General features: G+C 38.6%; 3 protein-coding genes across 5 annotated transcripts; 2 read left to right on the plus strand and 1 right to left on the minus strand.

Moving 5' to 3' along the window:
• Window positions 1-830: 830 nt before the first annotated feature.
• LOC147863298 (protein ENDOPLASMIC RETICULUM-ARRESTED PEN3-like) lies at window positions 831-2743 on the plus strand. The gene has a single exon (XM_087321659.1). The coding sequence runs from the start codon at window positions 951-953 to the stop codon at window positions 2391-2393; it is 1443 nt and encodes a 480-aa protein (XP_087177785.1). The 5' UTR covers window positions 831-950; the 3' UTR covers window positions 2394-2743.
• Window positions 2744-6878: 4135 nt separating this feature from the next.
• LOC147863299 (uncharacterized) lies at window positions 6879-13077 on the plus strand. Of its 3 annotated transcripts, none has more exons than XM_087321834.1 (3): window positions 6879-6904; window positions 11603-11728; window positions 12796-13077. In XM_087321834.1, exons 2-3 carry the CDS (start codon window positions 11626-11628, stop codon window positions 13014-13016), a joined length of 324 nt encoding a protein of 107 aa, XP_087177960.1. In that variant the 5' UTR covers window positions 6879-6904; window positions 11603-11625; the 3' UTR covers window positions 13017-13077. The 3 variants fall into 3 exon arrangements, with proteins under 3 accessions (XP_087177960.1, XP_087177959.1, XP_087177957.1); XM_087321833.1 differs by lacking the exon at window positions 6879-6904 and adding an exon at window positions 10403-10421 and having other exon boundaries at window positions 11598-11728; XM_087321831.1 differs by lacking the exon at window positions 6879-6904 and adding an exon at window positions 10428-10446 and having other exon boundaries at window positions 11598-11728.
• A 1608-nt stretch (window positions 13078-14685) lies between these two features.
• LOC147863300 (protein argonaute 1-like) lies at window positions 14686-20691 on the minus strand. Its single transcript, XM_087321351.1, has 22 exons — window positions 20443-20691; window positions 20076-20272; window positions 19155-19304; window positions 18925-19058; window positions 18673-18806; window positions 18472-18578; window positions 18248-18380; window positions 18055-18171; window positions 17582-17689; window positions 17431-17490; window positions 17226-17348; window positions 16978-17137; window positions 16780-16901; window positions 16476-16613; window positions 16250-16395; window positions 16104-16166; window positions 15941-16004; window positions 15681-15861; window positions 15521-15594; window positions 15350-15444; window positions 15170-15201; window positions 14686-15087 (listed from the first exon to the last, which is right to left on the minus strand). The coding sequence occupies exons 1-22, from the start codon at window positions 20674-20676 to the stop codon at window positions 14879-14881; spliced, it is 2781 nt and encodes a 926-aa protein (XP_087177477.1). The 5' UTR covers window positions 20677-20691; the 3' UTR covers window positions 14686-14878.
• Window positions 20692-21520: the final 829 nt, after the last annotated feature.

Below are 21520 nucleotides of genomic sequence, written 5' to 3' on the forward strand. Positions count from 1 at the left end.
GTACGTACGTACGCACATATATATAATGTATGGGGAAGTTGTGTTCATCATTCAGTCAAATTTGACACGGAAGACCATAGAAAGAAAAAACCGTTGTCATGATTTTAAAAGCCTTCTTGAAGTCTGTTGGATCTTTCCACCTGCCAAAAAGCGTCGTCCACGAGACCACATGAAAAAGAATGGATGATGTACAAACTCAGATTCAATAATCTCTAATATCTATCACTACACAATGTGTGTGTGAAAGAAACAAAGAAAGAAATATTAACGTCTTCTAAGGACAAAATTGGCCCATGAGACAATTGGTTTACAACAAAATGGGATATTTACCCATTCATCGAAAGTAAAAATAAAAAATGTGCACACATTGTGAATATAGGGCAAGGACAGGGTGGGAGGGGTATCTCATGAAAATATATAAAACTACACATTTTCATATACGTACATATGTACATACATTATATTAACATAGTACGTAAAATTCGTGTTTGTCTGGCATAACATTCGTTTTCATACGTTGGAAAACGAATGCAAATGTTATTCAAACATTCTTATATATATATATATATTGTTTATTTCCCATTTTTTTAAATGTTTTTTTTTTTGTTTTTTTTCCATTTTTTAGGCTTATTTACCTCGTAATAAATAGTTAATCCAAAAGTATGGTATTTATCATTCTTTGAAGGGTTTTTTTTTCTTGCGCGAATGATTTAACCATTCGAGAATGCGAATGCATGTATGGTACGTATGGTTCATAGTATGCATACATACATGTTCCATATACATTTGTATGGTATGTAATCTATAAGAAGAAGGCCCCACAGAGAAGCAGAAGAAGAAGAAGAAGAAGAAGAAGAAGAGAATACTTTGAATTGCCCACCAAAGAGAGAGAGAGAGAGAGAGAGAGATCCTCTGCAAGAAGAAGAAGAAGAAGACTGGTGGTGGTGGTGATGATGATGATGCCCTCCAGGGCCTCCCCTGCTCGCAGGCCAATCCATCTCAACGTGGGCGGTACCCTGTTCCACACCAACACAGAGACCCTGCAGGCTGCAGGGGAAGGATCTCTCCTCGCAAGTATAGCACAGGAAGCCGCCTCCAGGCGAGAGAAACAACCCTCAGATCTCGACCCCGACCCTGATCCTGACCCTTTCTTCATCGATCGAGACGCGGAGCTCTTCGGAGTCCTCCTCTTCGCGCTTCGATCCAAGCGCCTGCCCCTCCACCTCCCCGATGGCATGGATCTCAACATGCTCATCCATGAAGCCTCACACTTTGGTATGTCCAAATGCTTCCAATCCTGCATCTCCCCTCCCCCCATCGATGGCCTCGACACCCAGAAGATCAGGGTCCTCCTTTCCAATGGCCGGGATCACCCATCTGCCATTGCGGTCTTCCCTCAAGATGGCTCCCTGTGCTTGGGCCATGGCAACAAGATCACTTTCTATGATTGGGCCCTCCGCAGATGCAACACAACACTTACCGAGCTTTGCACAATTCAATCCCTACATATGCTCTCGAATAGCCATGCTGCCATTGGGGCTCCTGACATACCGGGGCTCCATGTGTACGATGTCTCGTCTAGTAAGCACAAGAAAAGCTTCATGTGGTCCGACACACAAGACCCTAGGGTTTTTAATCCAAGCGTGCATGCCATAACATCATCGCAGAGCTCAGTCTTTGTTAGCTTCAGCAGTCTCAAGGGAGGGGATAATACCCTAGCTCTTGTGGACCCGGAAAGGCTCGAAGTGGTTGAAGATATCGGTAGGCAAAGAGGTTTGGCCACGGTGGCGTCTAACAAGCTGGAATGGATGAATAGAAGAGGGTTGTTAGTGGCTGGTGTGACGGCTGGAAGCCCGTTTGGCTATAACGGCCATTTAAGATTGTTTGATGCAAGGAGTAAAGATCGGATATGGGAGTGGAAGGAACCCAACATGAGGTTGCGCCCGAAAGAGAAGGATTGCTTTGCAGATTGGGCGACATCGGATGAACTTGATGGGATCTTTAAGATCAGTATAACCTCTGGGCAGTTGGAGTTTCTGGATCTTCGCAAGATGAAAGATGGAGGTAAGGAGGAGGACCCATGGATGGTGATGGAGGAAACCGCACCTAGCTTAGAGAAAGGGGAAGGAGGTGCATCAAATCTTCTTGCGGTGTGTGGGAGACAGGTATTTTGCAGCCGTAGAGGCGATCTAGAAGCGTGGGCGGAGGTGCCATTGCAACTCCCGCCAGATGAGGAGTATTGGGAGAATTCCTTCAGAAGGAATTATGTGGACCAGCGACGGAACATGGATACCATCACAAATATGGCTTCTGGTGGTAATAGGCTGTTTGTTACCAGAGAGGAGTTTCAAGGTGTAGAGGTTTGGGAAACTCAATGTTTTCGGAAGGTTTGAAGTAGGCTTTTCAAGGCTTTCACCCCACCCGTTTTTTTTCTTGATATGAAGAGAAAGCTTGGTTTGAAAGTGGATTGTGGGCACCCGATTGCCCCGAAAAGCGGATCGAAGATCAAGTGGAATTGGATCTCCACTCTTGCACCGCGCTCGCATTTTTGTACAAACTACTTCTATGAAGAAGCTCAATAAGGGATATCAATCCATACCCCTTTGATAAAAGATTGATTTCCTGCCTCTTTGGGTTGTTACAATGTACATGTCCAAAACTGTCGTCCAGATCGTTAGACTGTAAGTTTATCGGACTCATGTAAAGTTTATGCTTCCACTAGTGGTGATGTTTAATGCCCTCTTTACCACCGCCGAAATGGTTTGTTTTCAACAAGTTGTGACAATTCTGTGGAAAATTTGTGCATGATTTTTTCCAACAATGTGCAATAATTTCATGGAAATTTTGTTACTGGTGGCTCATAAATTCTTTTCTCAGCATATGCAAATTATGCAGGTTTTAATAATATGGGGTTTTGTTATTGATGGCCGATGAATGCTTTTCCTCAACGCACAAAAATTATGTGAGTTTTTTTAATGGACTTGACCCCTTGTTTCAATCAGCATTCAATTGGATGAGATTTCTAGTGGGAAAGGTCTTTGTGTATTCATTGTTTGCAGATAATCATATGTAAACTTCTCTTATATTATGTGCATGTGGTTATTAATAATGAGCTTTGATAGTTAGTAATAATGAGCTCTGATAGTTAGTGGGACAAGTGTTTAAATACATCAAAGGAACATGGAGAGATAGTTATGAAGCGTGTTTAATGAGAGGCTTGAAAGCATTCATTAATTGTAGATCCTAATGGTTAATTTGCAATTGCACAACACATTTCTTAAGTACTTGATTTCCTAAACTCAACAACCTCAATCTTGGACAACCCCCAAAGACATCGTACCTCCATGTCAATAGCAAGATCGATCACATACATTTCTTGCTAGAGGCAACCATGTGAAGATGGACACGAAGAAGCAACCTTGTTTTGTGAACAACTCGTTTTTATAGTATCATGTTCCAAACCATAGAGTTTGATGTTGCCCACATAAATATTCTTGTTGTATTGTAGGCAATTTGCTTAGGTTTACGTCGTCAACCTTAATGGAAAATAAGTAAACATCCAACTCTATCAGCTTTGCAACAAGAAGCTTCAAGATTTCGACACTCCACCAAGGAACCAAATATCAGCATCCCAAGGAAGTTCAGTAGTATGCAACCTTAGTTTTGAGGATTCCTTAACCAAGTATGTCTAGTGATTCAAGTGCATCCCAACCAATATTCAATAGATGTAACTTGTTGGAACTTTGTTGATAGGCATCACATTAGTATGCTTTGTACCATGTTGATTTCCTGTCATCTTCGTTGGAAGATTTTGATGGTTTTATCAAGGAATTTCAAGCAACCTTAGAGAGATAGAAATTGTGTGAGAATGACAATAAGCAAGGTTCAACGATTCTAACATGGAGTTTGCCTTGCCTTAGCTTGCACAACAAAATTTTGCCTTTTTCCATATGATAGTCATTGGCACAAAGAGACATTAATGGACCAATTCTTACGAAGAATTTGCTCCTACCTTTCATGAAAGACCCCAAATCACTTACAAAGATGTTTAGTCAAGTTGTTTGATATCACAATCACTTATTTGGTTGGCACTTTGAATGCCAATTGATGATACATCCTAATTCAAAGCAAATGCTTGTATCTATGGTAGCAAAACCACATTGAAGCCCTACACGAAAATCACCAAAGTGGGTTTGATAGCTAAAGCCTAAGACGAATGCACTCCAATCAAGATTGAGGTATCATGCTCTCAAGTGCCATTTAATGAAGTTGAGAAGAAACAAAGTCAAGCAAACTATTCATCTTTCTATTGTGGTGGTCCAAGACATGTATTGGTGAATTGTCCACATAGATCACGACACCAACTAAGTGAACTACCTAGAATAATGTTATTTCCATTTCGTCAATTAGTTTTGGTGATCCTAATAGGCCTAGGAGCCTGCCCACAATAATAAGTTTGAAGTTTTGAGTTAGCCAGAAGATATGTTAAATGGGTAACCCAAAACTGTAGTAATTTGGTTGGACAATTTAGAGTATGTAGAGCATTTTCTAAATATCTCTTCCATTTCATTGAATCAAGTTGCCGGAGTTTTTGTTGCACAAAGTTGAACATTATTCACTGAGGTATCATTGAGTCCTTATCTATGCTCTCTTAGATTTTGAAGAAAATGGAACATTATTAGCAATTCTAAGCATCCAATTGTTGTTGGTCTCCCTTGATTCAAACTTCATAATTTGAAGATTGATAGAAGAAATAGAGCAATCAAAGAGTCCCCAAAACTTCGTGCAACAAAGTGCCATAGAAAAAGCACTCCTAAATCTCTCACCTTAACCATTGTCGAAATTGGGATCCCATCATATCTCAACAATTGCTCTACAGAGGTTTGGATCTTTGTAGTTTGTTTATAGTGTAGTTGTAGTGCCGAATAACATAGTAGCCCAACTCTTCTATTCAACCTAATGGTCTATAACTTGTGTCAGCGAGGGAGTGGTAGAGACCAATGACTACAGAGACAACTTAGCAATAACGGTGAGCAACTTATTTATTGATGCCTTTCAATATTACTTAAAAAAACTCAAATGTGTTCAATTGAAGTCGGAGATTTAGAAGGTTTGAATGCCTCACACTAAAACACTCTTTAGTAGACCATACGACCCTCTTTTAAGGCGTGTAATTTGAGCAAAAGCTTGTCTAAATGAAGAAGACAAGTTCCCTTCAAATTACAAAATCCAAAGAAAATTCCGACAAATCGTTGTATTCATTGAAATCTACACGTGCCTTTATTTTTGTTTTGTACATGCAAGCCTTTTGTTAACCAAAACGTGCACACATACGAATGTACAAGCAGGCTTTCTATGGTCAAAACGTCCACATAGAACATTGTTGGGACACACGATCAATATATTGATCGACTGTTGCCTTTCGTGTGGGCGAACAAGGTCCACAACTCTGATGTGTGGAATGTACAAGCATGCTTTCTATGGTTGAGATATCCACACCAAACATTGTTGGAACACACGATCAATTGATCGATCGACTATTGCCTTTCATGTGGGCGAGCGAGGTCCAGAACTCCGGTGTGTGGAATGTACATGCAGGCTTTCTATGGTCGAGACATCCACAACAAACATTGTTGGGACACACGATCGATCGATCGATCAACTGTTGCCTTCTGTGTGGGCGAGCGAGGTCCATAGCTCCAATGTGTGGAATGTACATGCAGGCTTTCTATGGTCGAGACATCCACAACAAACATTGTTGGGACACATGATCAATCGATCGATCAACTATTGCCTTCCGTGTGGGCGAGCGAGGTCCATAGCTCCAATGTGTGGAATGTACGTGCAGACATTCTATGGTCAAGACATCCACACCAAACATTGTTTGAATGTACGATCAATTGATCGATCAACTGTTGCCTTCCGTGTGGGCAAGCGAGGTCCATAGCTCCAATGTGTGGAATGTACGTGCATGCATTCTATGGTCGAGACATCCACACCAAACATTGTTGGGACACATGATCAATTGATCAATTGACCATTGCCTTCCATGTGGGTGAGCGAGGTCCACAACTTTGATGTGTGGAATGTACAAGCAAGCATTCTATGGTCGAGGCATTCACACAAAATATTGTTGGGACACACGATCAATTGATCGGTCAACTGTTGTCTTCCATGTGGGTGAATGAGGTCCATAACTCCAGTGTGTGGAATGTACACGCAAGCTTTCTATGGTCGAGACATCCACACAAAACATTGTTGGGACGCACGATTGATCGATCAGTCAATTGTTGCCTTCCATCGATCCGATGATCGGTTGATCGGATTGAGAGAGGGTCGGGTTCATTGGGAGGGCATACGCTTCGAAGAATGTTCGGGAAATTGTGTATGCTTTTATTTTGTTATTGTGAGAGGACAGTCCCGAGGGCCGTGACAGCAACCCGAATACACGTTTGTCTGGCCTCCGACTAAGTGCCGAAAAACCCAACAAGGTTGTTTTGTTGTGCTTCCCAATCCAACTTATTTTCTTCTCTAAACTTAGGGTTTCAACTTTCAACAGATCCATAAGATTAGGGATTTTTTAAACAGGTCCAAAAGATTAGGGGTTTCAACAGATCCAGAAGATTAGGGTTTTGTAATAGGCTGAGAAGATTGGGGGGTTTCCCAACCATTCCCAATATTCTGGGGTTTCTCAATGTAGGCAATATCATGTGAGTATATCTCTCTCTTTCTGTATACGATTTTCTTTTTCTTTTTCTGTTTAGTGTTTGTTGGGTTATATGTTGCTGCTCTTAAAATCACATATTTGCTATAAAAAGAATCCAACGATGGATTTTGTTGTGTTTCTTGAATAGTTTGAGGAATTATATATATAACTCTGATAGCTGCCTACAGCGTCTCCAAGGTATGAACAGATAGAGATAGAGAGAGTTGAGGTGGCTTCTAGGTTAAATTCAATATTTTTATGATTCCGTAATCAATCCTTCAATAATCTTTTCTCATGGGAGTAACTCCTTGCATATGACATGTAACTCCAAAGAATTCTCTGTTTCTTGTTACCATTGAGATAGAGATCTTTGTATCCAATCAAATTTGTTAATATTTTTGTTTCAAAAAACTTTAGAAGTGATGCAGAGGGTGTCAATGAGTCAATTTATCTTAACAAAAATTGAAATGTTTGGGTTGAAAATGAGAAACTTGCATTGTTCAGATGTCATGAATGTGGCACCTTGTGTATGAGAAATTATAGATCACCTTTTTAAACTATAGATCTTGTTATTGCTCAGAAACATCAAACTATGGTGATCAAGCTATAATCAAATTTTTTGGTTAAAAAGCTTAAACAAGTGCAATGGATGCAAGCTAGTTTATATGGCAAATGAGGAAATGCAAGCCTTATAATTGGTCAGAGGTCAGGAAGATGGTGCACTATACACCTTCATTTCAAAAATTACCAAGCATGATGTCTTCTTCTTCCTTACTAGGTTTTGGAAGGTTGCTATTGCTTCTCCGTGTGTACGAATCCACTAAGTGACTTCTAATTGCAAATGTCTCCTTGTATCATTACATTCCTCATCATACCAGCTATTTTGTGTGGCTCAATCATGAGTGGTGCAATGTTGACTTTAGTGTGGAGAAATGCATTTGTGGATGCAAAACGCAACGAATTCGATAATTCTTGTATGACTTTCTGAGGTGGTAAAAGAATTCAAGTCAAGCATGCCATTGAATATACCACATCTGCACATATCAAATGTCTCCCCAACAAAATTGGTATTTAGTATGCCAGATCCCATTCTTAGATTATACATTCTTTTGGCATACATCCATAACTTGAAGGGCAGATATGCATTACCTGTTGCCAAGCCAATAGGTTTACTAGAGATAATGAACCCTCTTATCTCAGGTAGAAGGGATGGAAAACCTATCAGGTAATCAACTATACTCGCATCTCCTTTGGGGTTTGAACATGTCAAAGCATATGATGTTGGCCATTGTGACAACTCATTGTGCATAACTAATCTATGTGCACTATCCAGGGCTAGAAAGTGTTTCCATATTCTATTACTTCTTCAGTATCTTTAGCTTGTCACTTTAGACTAACTTATTCTACTGCAAACTTTCCATAAATGGCCTCGTATGTGTCAAATCTGTACGATTCAGTTACCCTCACCAAAGCTGATCCTTCTAAATCATCTAAAAAAAAGAACAGGTATAGACCTTCATCTAAACCCTAAACCCTTCCGAGAGAAGGACAGGTTAAACTGATGCTGTTCAAACAAGTATAGACCTTCATTGCATTGCTGTTGAAGAACATGTATTTCACGTACATGCAGAATAATTTCCACCTCATGAGTCATCTTCTTATAGAAATTCATGTGTTTTGGGAATTATGGATTATAAAAGAAAAGGTTTGTGATTCCTCTTTCAGGTTCAGATAAAATCTGATCTGCTATGTTCAAATAAAAACTGCTATTTTTTGTTTGACGGCTTGCTGCTTTGCGATACTAAATAAATCCATCGTACTAGTATGATATCATCATATAATGGTGATTCTTCAAATGGTGCAAACCCCAACTGGGTAGGTGGAAAGTAGCAAATTGCAACATATAACTCTATGTGACCCCCCTTGCCAATTTATATCCACATATGATGTGCATCTTCATGCTTATGCACTGCACACACTCTACCATTGAGCTCCTCTTTGTACAAGACAACCACTCCACCAGAGCCTCTTGCGCTTCCTAGTATGTGTAGTTAAAGTTAAGGATAGAATACCAACTCCATCTATAGCCCTGTACATCAGGGAGTGTATTGCCAGTGCACTGATGTGTTTCTATATACATAGCAAATTTTCTGTTTTTGAAGGTATATTAAAAATGCATATCACTTGTCCTGAGAGACTCATTGCAATTGTATAGAGTTTCATAGGCCGTATATCTTCATGTGACTCTTGTCTTTGCAGTAATAACCATGTTTTCTCTATAGACAAAATCATTTTCCCTCTTTTCTTGTAGCAAGCACTTGTGCATGTTTCTATGTGGTGTGTGGCTTGAGCTGACTTAAGATGTTCCTCTAGATATATTTGTTGCCCTTGAGGGCCCTTTTTTTAGATAGGAAATGTTTGTTCTTCTCCATATCCATATAGCAAATGATTAAAGCCTTGGGTCTAGATTCATCTCTTCACACCCTCCTTGTTGAAGCAATTGGAATATCCAATGCACTAATTTCAGTACCAAGATTCATGACATCTCCTTGTAGGCTTCCCTTTTCAGTCCATCCAACACCTCATGCATGCAGTGCACAAGCTTTCGCTTTCCTTTGGTTGTTGCATTCATCATATCCAACTTATCTATGAGTGATCGACATCATATCTATCCAAGGTTCTTCTCTTTTATTTGTTTTTGAGCATTCTAACCTTGAGTTTCTGCATCTTTAGCTTACCCCAGCCCATGTGTGCAGTGTCTTCTCTACATTGATTGCCTATTACAGTGGAGGTGCAGTTTCCACTGTCTCCCAACCTTTCTTTAGAGTTACTTTCATATCTTGAGAGTTGTCTTATGAGTCTTGCAATTTCATCTCTTAGAGCTTCTTGTATTTTTATTTTTCACGGCACGTATAATTGTTTCCTGTGTGTTGCATTTTCTCTATCAAGACATTTTCTATATCAAATCTCATTGTTTGTAATACATCATTTTTGCTTTGTTTGCCTACAATATCTCAGGAATGTTTACATCTCCCCTTTGAGCATTACTTGAGGTAGTTCCATCTAACAATTGGCAACGGTTTGGTTCAGTTTGGTTCGATTTGAGAGTGTCAAAACCGACCCGTTTAAAATTTTTGAAACTTGACCCGAACCGAACCGAACCAAGAAACCATTAAACCAAACCGTTAAAACTGTGGTTTTGTGGTTCAGTTTCTCCAGCATTAAACCCTAAGTCTATGGGATTAATGCTGGAGAAAACCCTTACATAAACAATGCCACACCAGCCGTTAATGCAAAGACAGTAACACAGCAGAGAATAACACAGAGATTAGGGCAGTGAATTAACGCAACAGAGATTAACACAAACATTAGGATATAAATTAAAGCAACAAAAGCTAGCACAATAGAAAACATTAATGAAAAGCAACAAAAACAAGCTCAATAAGACATTTTAATGCAGTGCAAAGAAAACACAGAGATTAGGTTAAAGGCATTCAGATGGATAGCCAGATACCTTGAGGATTAGCCAAATCATTCATTAATTAAATAAGATCTTATTTTTCATACTATGTCCGATTTTATGCTCACTACATACAGAAGGTGCAATAGAGTAGCACTCAATCTACAATCATCATAACAGCAGAAACAACTCAAATTCAAAGTCTCAATCTCGGCTGGATAAATCTCTCTCAGCAGCAGCAACAATAGAGGGTGGGTAGGTGGTTGCGTGCTCCTTTCAGGTATTGTTCTGTACATGGATAGATAGGCTGTCAGTCAGATTCCTCTCTGTTTAAAACTTCTCCCTATAAAGATGTAGCCACCCTCTCTCCTCTTTTGCCTCTTGTTTCTCTGGGAATCCAGACACAACCTCAGTGGGTCAACTCTAGAGCCCACATTCATATATTGTTGAGATACATAATTCTGAGAGAGGGACAATGATTGGCTGAATATAATGGTGCCTTGAAGATAATGAAGGCTGAGAGTATCCCAATGAGTTTTGCATATATCATGTAGTGCCTAGAGCAAGCTAAATGAACTGCTTAGTCAAGCAATATCCAGTATTTTATGTTTTTTCTTGATGACACCTCATTTTGAAGATAATAAAATATAGAAAGTTGCAACCTACTCTTCTTGAATCCCAATATGAAGCACAAATGTGTTGTGATCATGATCATTGGATGAGCTATATTTAGAAGAGTTCATTTTCTGTCTTTCTAATTTTCCATTCTGTTGTGGATGACAAATGATGGTAGGCTGATTTTGAATCCAAAGCAGTCCTTCGGATTCTTTGAAGTATGTAGAGATATTTTCTCCACTTTTATCCCCAAATGTTTTTGGCTGTGTTGATCTATTAGTTATGTCAATGTTCTCCTTTCTTATTTATAAGCCAAAGTATAAAAAGGGGGTTTCTAATATCATGTTAGACACCACTGTAAATTATAATACGCAAGCAGTTTCCTAATAATTAGTCTTGGTCATGAGGCCTCTTTCATAACTAATATGGGGAGAGGGGACTCACTTGAAACACGCAGCTTAATTAGAATTCATGCGAGAAACTGAATTGGTAGCAAATGCAATATCAAGGACCTAGTGATCTTTCACATTAAATCGAAGATGTCTCTTCACACCTTGGTTACATGGCACTTATACATTGCAAAAATATGAAATAGAAAAGCATTAGGATCTAGCCTTTTACTGTAGTTTTGCTATTATTCCATGTACTAGAAGGGATGCTAAGTTATCCATCATGTTTCATTACTCCAGTGAACGTGTCTATATAGAATTACATTTACATCATGCTGCTCATATACAAATTTATTTAGCGTATTTATTTTAATGACGTACATGTATATTGAATCCATGTACCTGATCAAGTTTTTTTTCTATGTAGTCTAGAGCAACAAAATTTAAAGAGAACAATGGGAACAAGCGAAGTATTGAAGAAATTTATAATCGCATCCCTTGCTATGTGGGGAATGCCATTGACAATATTGTATGTCTTTAATAACTACAATAAACCAGGTATTTTATGAAGTTGAAAGTCATATCATATTGTTGTTTCGCATAATAATTAGGAGTTGTAATGTGTTATCGATAATGCTGTTAATATCATCTGATCCAGTATAAAATTAATAACAAAAGATTATACCAATATAAAAGTTGTCCATTATCATAGAAGAGAGGCAGAGAGGGTTATGATAGGATGATGCCGTATGATATCGATGTCCTCTGTAGTGACCCGCTTGGGGCTCATGCTTGAACAATGGCAATGATACTGCTGTATCCTCCAATGCAGGCTGTCTTCTATGTGGTAATCCACATATAACTGGGTGCATGGAATGTGCCAACTAAACTGTTCCATTAACAAATATCCTTCTACAGGGTGCTGGTTGTGCATGCTCTGAGGCCTCTTGGCACAGGCTTCTAAAGAAGTTTATCATCTCTATTTGTACCGATTCTTCTGGCCAACTACACTCCAAGAAAGACTCTCTCAATCTACAGATTTCTATTAGAAATAGCCCAAACATATCCAGTCATAGAAGTCCATGATTCAGGAGAATTATCCAAATTCCTCCCTGAAGAAGCTGTGGAAGCATCCTTGGATCTTAGAGTAAACTATACAATGGCATAGGTAATGCTCGTCTGATAATGTGTTACCAGAGCCTCTACAACCATCAGTGATGCATCCATCTCAGCCCTGATGATATAATGTGGCACAGATACTTTAGCCCGAATCATTGTGGATATCATGGATACAAGAAGTATCTTCATTGATCTCCACAATCATTGTAGGTAAATGAATCTACATAATCTGAGTTCCTGTGCAGACATGATATCAGGCATGGACCTCATCTATTAAGATTTAGCATTAAACACCATAACATTGACAATCATATATTTGCTTTTTGGGGAATTGTCCTTCATGGGCAGTACAGCACCATAACCTATGGAGGTTTTATTACCAATGTTGTTTTGGGTTTGCATGGGGTGTTATCTTTGGTTCGTTAAAAATGTATTTGTTTTGTGAGGTTTCCTAAACATACAATTAGCCATTTCAAAAGACGAAAAACAGATTTACAAATTTGCAGGCAACTTAGCTATGTCTCAAAAATGGCACACATTGTTGAGTGGGCTCTTGGCTGTTCTGTCTGTAAACGTGGTGATTGCAGTTTATATAGTCATGGCAATGAGGGAACCAAGATCAAAAGCAGAACCAGAACCTGATCCTGTGTTTGCATCAAGAGCTAGATCAAGTTTACAAGCACATCAAAAGAATACTTCCTCAGGAGATGATAAAAAGAGTGCATAAAAGACATTATTTGATTTGTAATAACAATTTGCATTATAATGTAGTGAAATCAATTTCCTCATTGTGTTTGTGCTGCCACAATGTTTGCTTAATTTCAGAAATGATGGAAAATGGGAAATATCTAAGGTGAAATAGGAAAATGGAAATATCTAAGATGCAATCACTTAATTCTATAAATTTGTTTTCCTAATACTGGCTCTAGATTAATGTTTTCCATGTACAACCCAAAATATCTGTAATGTTCTTACGTGAGTGATAATCATCACCACCAATCAGTTGTAAATAGAAAATTCAATGTAACAATTGAGACCAAGACCACAATAAATGAATTTGATACGAGGAAAAAGCTTGTGATTGAGCTCTCCCAGCAACAAATGCATGTCCCTATTTTTAATTGTAAGGATTGTATGTGGTTCAGGTTCGGTCTCAAGTTAACAAATTAGTAAATAAATATTGCAAAACAAGTACTGGAACCAGATGGTATGACATCCTCATTCACTAATCTGCCTTGATCAACATATCAACCCTTCAAAAGCCGTCATGGATATGTGGGTGCTGATTTGAATAAATCCTGTAATTCCTTGGAAAGGAATAATAGTAAAAGATTGATTGGTCAGCTCCAGATTTCCCTTCCTGTCATGAAATAATCTCATCTTATAATGTTCAGACTCATTTTTAATAATACCTATCCTAGGCCCAAATCCTCAATAAAGATGGCAACTTATAAAAAATTGTTACAACGTGGTGACTAAATGTCATAGCAAATTAGTGGAATTCAAAGAAGAGAGGCATATAATGCTCCTCTACTTCTCTTCAGAGGGGCAACAAGAATGTATATCAGTGAAAATTTTAAAATCCATTATGCATCTATAATAATGGAGATTGTTGCAAGGTATATTTTGCACATTTACCCCAAAATCTTACCCATACAAAGAAGGTAGCTAATGGTTATTTAAATCATTCCAAATTTATAACATAGAGATAACAGTTTGTTCATTGTAATCAGATGTCCATTGTGGCGTCGTCAACTTGTTCATATTCCAAGTTCAGGAGGATAATTCAACTGTCATCAACATGCCTTAGCATTCTCAGTTAGTGGGGCATAGATGGATATACACATTGATCACAGAAAATCATATAAATCGACATGACCAAAGACTGCAATCATGAGAAAATGTCAACAATAAGTTATGGATAAATAGTTGAACAATATTGCAACTACAAGAAAATGCACATTTACAAAAACAACCAGGCCAACACCAGAATATTGAAAACAAGCCAAAATGAAGTATTAAGGAAGAATTTGCATGTGCAATTAAACAGATGAGCTCGAAGAATATTGAAAATGAGAAAACATCAAGCTACTCTTGTAGTTTGTGCTGTTCTTGAATTATCTGCAGCATGATAGTGGATGATCAGTTACTTAAATTGCCACAGCACAAGAATTACTACACACTGAAAGGCACGTTGAAGTCATAGATTACAAAACTTTAGGACACTCCTCAAATCTAAATTTGCAAGCAGAATGAACTGTGCATATTATAATAAGAGCAACTTATTCTTAGGTTGGTCAAGTTGGCATCTCTAATTTGTATATTATGCAGCTTGCAATGCAGACTATATCATGTTCTAAACTCATAGATCAAGCAGCTTGAAAAGTTGCAGAACATGAGATTTTAACATAAATACTTTCAAAGCAATCTTGTTCCTTTACACGTTCATACTCTAGGGACAAAAGACATTCAAAAAACAGTTACATACCCGTGCACCAGGAACCTGTTTACAATAATGACTTGTGGAGCTTTACACTGGGTCAGCTTTACAAAAAAGGGGGGATTTATGTTATCATGCAGCAGCCACCATCATATATAAAACATTGTGGATCGTATCCTTTCATGCAAGGGAGGGAGCTGACGCTGACTTGCTCCAGCTATTCGTGAATATGTACCTCTGCTGCTTGCACTTCCACCAGCTACACTTCCCCTCAGTGACCCACCTGAATCTGATCCCTCCGTTGTCAGCCATAGGCGTGCACGTGCAGCAGCCAAATGTGCATAATAACAAGGAGGAACTACCAATAACACAGCCATTATATCAAGAGTGCACATGAGATCAGGTTTTTTTCAAAAGAAAAAGAAAGAGTGTACACTTACCAACAGACACAGCTCTGGTACAACGCGCATACCTACACGACCAAGTCAATCAATCAATTAAGCTATCTTTATAGTACTATAGAAGTTCAGATCCAACCAAAAACGGCAATTTATCAACCAAACTTGCAAACTATATACCAGATAGATGGATAGGATTAGATAGACACAGAATACACTTACGTGAAGCATAAATCATGTGTGAGCCGTTGTATTTCATCGACCCCAAAATTGTTTTCATCCTTCAACACTTGGTAATGAGCAGGTCGACTAGTGCCCTGCCAACATCAAACGGTTAATCAGATCCCTTTATTCATCTTGCCTTTGCAAAATATATCCCACATTCATACATACCTTAATCCCAGCGTGACTACATAAGTAGAAGTCAAAATTATGAGGATGGCAAATGGTAGAATCAACAATGGTACCTAGTGTTTTCAGAATAAGAAATATATTTCACTTGTTTGTGTAGAAATATTAGTGCCATCCCTTCTCACAAAATTTATCTACTCACCAGGGATAATGTTGCCATTTTTTGTCTGATGTTGTTGCGAAGGAAAAAAACGGGTGTGATGTCGTTTTTGAACAACAATGAATGTTATTTTTGGCAGCATACTTGTATGCTGTCGTTTCGGCTGTGCTCCTTCACTACTTCCATTGTGGAGTCGGCTGCCCCAACCCAATGCTTCACAAGCCTTGATCATAAAACAAGAAAACCTTAGGAGCAGCCAACATACTCGCAAACAGACAATATGCAAGGGACAATCCAAATACCTTCTTAACTGCCTCCATTTCATTGTTTAACACTGTCTCAAACTCTCCCTCACTAACACCGTCTCTGTATGCGGTGAATAGCAAAATAGAAACTAAGATGTTCAAATAACAATTAGAAAAAGAGGTAAAATCTTATTTCAAATTCATTAAAAATCATTGAGACCTGTAGAAGATAATCCTCTCCGGTCTCTTCCCTATCTTCTGTTCAAAGGAACTCAGCATATCTCTGATTTGTAAGAAAACAATTTCATATTACATATCATTGGCATATTTCACTCAAAACATTAAGTTACTAGCAATGAAACTTACTTGATAATCCCACCCGTCTGCTTCATTCCCACATCATCTTCTTTTTCCCAAAAGAGTCCTTCACAAATTTCACCCCGCTGCTTGTCTTGTGTTTGAACAATGGCCTCATATTTAGAAAAATGTGGCCAGTCCATGCTGGCTGCAACCTGCCATTATATCATTCAAATTGAAAACAAGTTGGATAAAAAGACATGACAATGATGGATCAGCAGAAGAAATAACTCACTGCACAGATGGAAGGGCCAATGTCATCACCAACTCGGGGGTGAGAAACATCTGCCCCGATGATGATTGAAGGGACATCAGATACCAACGGCAGCTTCCTTGCTCTCTCATCAACCAAAAGAGCATTGCATCCACCCAACTGCAATGCGATTTCGATTGGATGAATTAGCAGTACATCCAGAACCCATATCATTATATCAAAATACCCAAATACACTTATCAAAGTATTTACATGATAAAGTTACCAGACAGAATTACAATTCCGGGTTTATACTAATCAATAGAATGGACAGAGGAATTCTTACCTTTGCATTGATCTTCAGTAGTAGGTTTGCTATATAATCTCTTTTTCCATTTCTAATATGATCAGATAGACAACATTGTGACACTAATCCCAGTTCAATCTCACAGAGCTGCTTAACAGTAGCTGCAAAAAATACAATATTCACAGGTCACAATCTGTCTCAACTACAAAATAAAAAATCGGAAGAATTTCACATCACCATAAATGCTCTTGTTGTCATTCTGTGGCATAATGCAGATAATAAGATCAAGCTCCCCACGAGTCTCCTGGAGGCATTTCGCATGCTGACTGCGAATAATTCCTTCAACATCACCTCTCCTCATACTAACCCATGGCACAGCCATCCTTGGGTTCATTTTCTGTACAATGTTAATTCCATGGATAAAATATGAGTACTTTATTTCATGATATAGCTATATTCTTTGATGGAAGTTGCCAAAACGTTACCACGCCATAAGTATCGCAAGCATTGGCCAGCTGAGTACAAAACTGATCCACAGATCTGTCTTGAAGATTATTGGAAAAGTTGACAAGTGTCCAACGACGGATTTCACATCCTCTCACCAGAACCTAGAACAAAAGCACAACAGGTTTACTGACATGCTTGGGTAGTGCTGAAACTTATACAGAAATAAAAGAGAAAAGGGCATGCCTTGTCTTTCATGTTCCATGTACCCATGCCAGGCCTCACGTCTCCAGTGTGGTATGAAATCTATAGATTCATAACGAAGTCAGGAAGATTTGGCAACCAATAACATGAATATAACCATGTTGCATTGTCTGCACATTCATATATCACTCACCGCTGGTGCAGGCAGTATACGAGCCGGAATCTCTGTAGCTAATCGGTTGATCATGACCCCAAATTCCTTTGCAATATTGCTACTTTCAATGACAAGACTCTTTTCTATCTGCACATCATGTTTGTGAGCCTTCAATTCTTCAATTTGCACATTTTCAATCAAGACAATGCAGAAATCCTTCTCTATGTCACAGAAATGATCATTTCATCTGGTGTAGTAACTAACATCTAAGGATACAATAATGCAGTCATATGACTGTGTTTCCGTCAATCAACCATACATAGCCAAAAGCAAGCAAGAGACTGCACTCTTCAATGTTTCCCAGCAACTTGATACCTCAAGAGTTTAGAAGTTTTAATCCTATACCTAATAGCATTTAGCCTTCATCTAACCAACCAGATATGAAAATGATGATCCCCACAAGCACAGCTTACAAACATGAATGTCTACTACAGTCAAGTTATCACTATTACCGTTGTTGTTTTATCCAGTCGTTCCTTTGGGGCAGTACAGGTCGTTCCAAGCAAACCCTTTCTCTGGCCTTCGTTCAATGATTTCGTATACAGCTGTCCAGAAACTAACTTGCATACCTACATCACCACAAGCACATGGTCAGATGGTTCCAGAAAAATACAGTCTTTCCATATCCCACATAACAAGGACTACCTCCATTGGCAGATATACTTTCTTCTCTTTTGAGCCTGATTCGACAGCAGGAAGGCCTTGGTAATTAACTCTGTAGTTGTAAGTCTTCATGAAGTATTCAATTACTGAGACATTCTGTCCATCCATATCAAAACTGACCAAGCAACGAAAACCAATCAGTGTAAGTATGCCACAATAAGAATTAAGATAAAACTTAACTGCAGGCAATAAAATCATTGACCAACCTTAAATAGCGCACAGGTTTATCTGTCAGTGTCTGTAATTTGTATTTGCGCTTTGTCTTAGGATTGTGAATGACTTCGACTCTAACTCCCTTCAACAGTCTCTTTGCCTACATTCACAACACTGTGCTAGTTTAGTTTTTGATCACGCAAGGAAGTTCGGATCCATTACTGACCAAAAGTCTCTTCGGGCAATTTCTCAACCTTTGCCCTCAATGCATCCCCATTAGCATCATTCCGTGAGAATGCTTGATCTAGATCTCGTATATCCATCCTAAATGCATTTGCTAAGAGTTCAGGCACAGTTAATGGGGCCAAAAATGGGGCAGCTGCAATATCTGGTGCATACAGAAACAAGCAATAGTGAAAACTCCAGCCCTACAATGAAAAACATGTAGCCATAGAAAACCCAGTGAATTTATGAGATAAGAAAAAGAGATTCGCATGTGTTTGCACCTATGTTAAGTGTGAGGAGCCCATTTTGAGCTGGTCTGATGGATTGGTAGAATCCTCGCCACGCTACCACACCCCCACCAATCTCATTCTCTCCGAAATTCGGCCCATAAAAACTCCTGCCCTTTTGTACGAATCTGTCATGTAGGTAACAAGTTGTCAAACAAATTGCTTATGCCTGTGGTGAACAGTGAGGATGCATGGGATGAATTGGGGTTGAAGAGAGTGCATACACTTTTGCAGCAGCTTCACGAAGCACAACATCCAATGCCTGAAGGCACTCGTGTGGTAGCACCCACTGCTTACCCTGAAGAAAGCTTGCAAGGTTGCTCATGTCCAATTTCGCAACCTCCCTAAGCGTCACTACGAAGCATTTATTGCGCCTGTGACAGCAGAAAATAGTTAGTTAGTTAGGGCTTCCTTTAAGTCGTGGAATCATAGATGAATGCAATTTAGGCATCAAGTTTCAAAATGACACAACCATGTCCAATAAGAAAACATCATTTTGTTATGAAAATCACATCCCATTAGACCACGAGAAATGAAGCCTCGCTTATCATGAGGACTATGGGACCTTGGAAACTAGCAACAAACTAATATAAAACTCCAGAAGTTGTCCAAGCTAGAACTCCTTCAGTATAATATACATTGAGGGATACAACAGTCCAACAAGACGTGTCGAAACTACCACCATTGTTGACCCATGCCTGTAGAGAATATGATCCCACTGAACAACATATGGGCATGCTCAATCAATGCTTACCCAGCAAATAAACTTAAATGTGGATGTGGAGAACCAAGTACACTTAGTAAGCCTCACTCCTTGAGCAAAAGTGTAAAAGTAAAATTTGTATCTCAATCCTGCAATGTAACACCAGCAGACAAAAGTATGCTTGAATGCAATCATTTACATACGCATGATTGTTTGTCATAGCTAACAGTATGTACATATTAATGCATGTCACATGCATATACAGTTATGCGTGTATGGATTTCAACGCATCTATGATCTGACATTACCCCTGTATGAATGATGCATATAAATAAATATATATACATACATACATGAATGCATGTCCTATAAGATAGAATAGAATGATGAGTATATGGCATGCATGTCTTTTGCAGAGGAAAGAAGTAGGGATGGATCCTACCTGCGGGCAGGACCACCTTCGTCGAGTTGTACATCGACCATCTCAACGCTACTAGGGAGTTGCCTGGCAGTGTAGAGAGAGCGCTGGCCATCATAGGCAGGTATGGCATCCAGGAGCTTGTCGCGTCCATACATCTTCACAGCTTGCTCGATCACAGAACGGTGGAGGCCCCTGGGGGGCTCCGGCTCAATGCTTACCTAAAATTCGGTCACAAAAAAAGAAAAGAGAGAGAAGGTGAGGCGGCGCCAAACCTAAACAGAATGCAGAGAGCGCTTGATACAGAAATAACAATGTATATAGTTGCTACATATAGGTGGAGATGAAGAGAGACAGACAGACAGACAGACAGAGAGAAGGAATTGCATACATCGTAGTGGTAGATTGTTCTTTCCTCGAACTTGAGGCGGAAGTGATTGGCGTAGACATTGGTCTTGTTTCCTGCTTTGCCGAAGCCCGGGCGGCGAGTGAGGAAGGTTCCACCTGCTCCAGTGGCAGAAGCAGAAGAAGGAAGACGAGGAGGAGGAGGAGGAGGAGGAGGAGGAGGAGGAGGAGGAAGAGGTAATCCGGCGGCGCCGCCTTCCTCCTGGCTCTGCTCAGCCATGGCCGCCAAAAACCTCTCTGCTCTCTGCTCTGCTCTCTGCTCTGTATGTCTGTCTCTGTCTGTCTTTGCGTTTTGTGTTTTGTGTTTTTGTGTTTTTTGTGTCTGCGCGCGCAGCAGAAGAGAAAGAAACAAAGAAGACAAGAGGAGGTAAAAAAAAAAAAGCAAAAAAAGACACAGACAAAAAAAAAAAAAAAAAAAAAAAAGCTTAGCTCTTAACCCATTCTTGCTTCCTATTTTATTATATATTTATTCACTTATTTATTTACCTATTTATTTCTTTATTCACTTGCTTATTTATCTTTTTTTTAATTTTATTTATTCACTTATTTATTTAATTTATTTATTCACTCGTTTACGTTTTTACATACTCCACCTTTTTCTTTTTTCTTTTTTTATTCACTTGTTTATTTACTCCCATTTTTTTATTCACTTGTCTATTTATCTTTTTATTATTTCATTTATTCACCTATTCATTTTATTTACATATTCACTTGTCTATTTATCTTTTTATTATTTCATTTATTTACCTATTCATTTTATTTACATATTCACTTGTTTATGTATTTATCTTTTTATTATTTCATTTATTCACCTATTCATTTTATTTACATATTCACTTGTTTATTATTTCATTTATTCACCTATTCATTTTATTTACATATTCACTTGTTTATTATTTCATTTATTCCCTATTCATTTTATTTATTCACTTGTTTATGTATTTATCTTTTTATTATTTCATTTATTCACTTGTTTATTTATCCTTTTATTATTTCTTTTATTCATCTATATATTTTCTTTCTTTCTTTACATTATTCTATTTATTCAAATATTTATTATGTAT

This window comes from Azolla caroliniana, unplaced genomic scaffold, assembly GCF_043228905.1.
Source record: "Azolla caroliniana isolate FFs.n. ecotype wild unplaced genomic scaffold, voAzoCaro1.0.p SCAF_6, whole genome shotgun sequence".
In the NCBI taxonomy this organism is placed as follows: domain Eukaryota; kingdom Viridiplantae; phylum Streptophyta; class Polypodiopsida; order Salviniales; family Salviniaceae; genus Azolla; species Azolla caroliniana.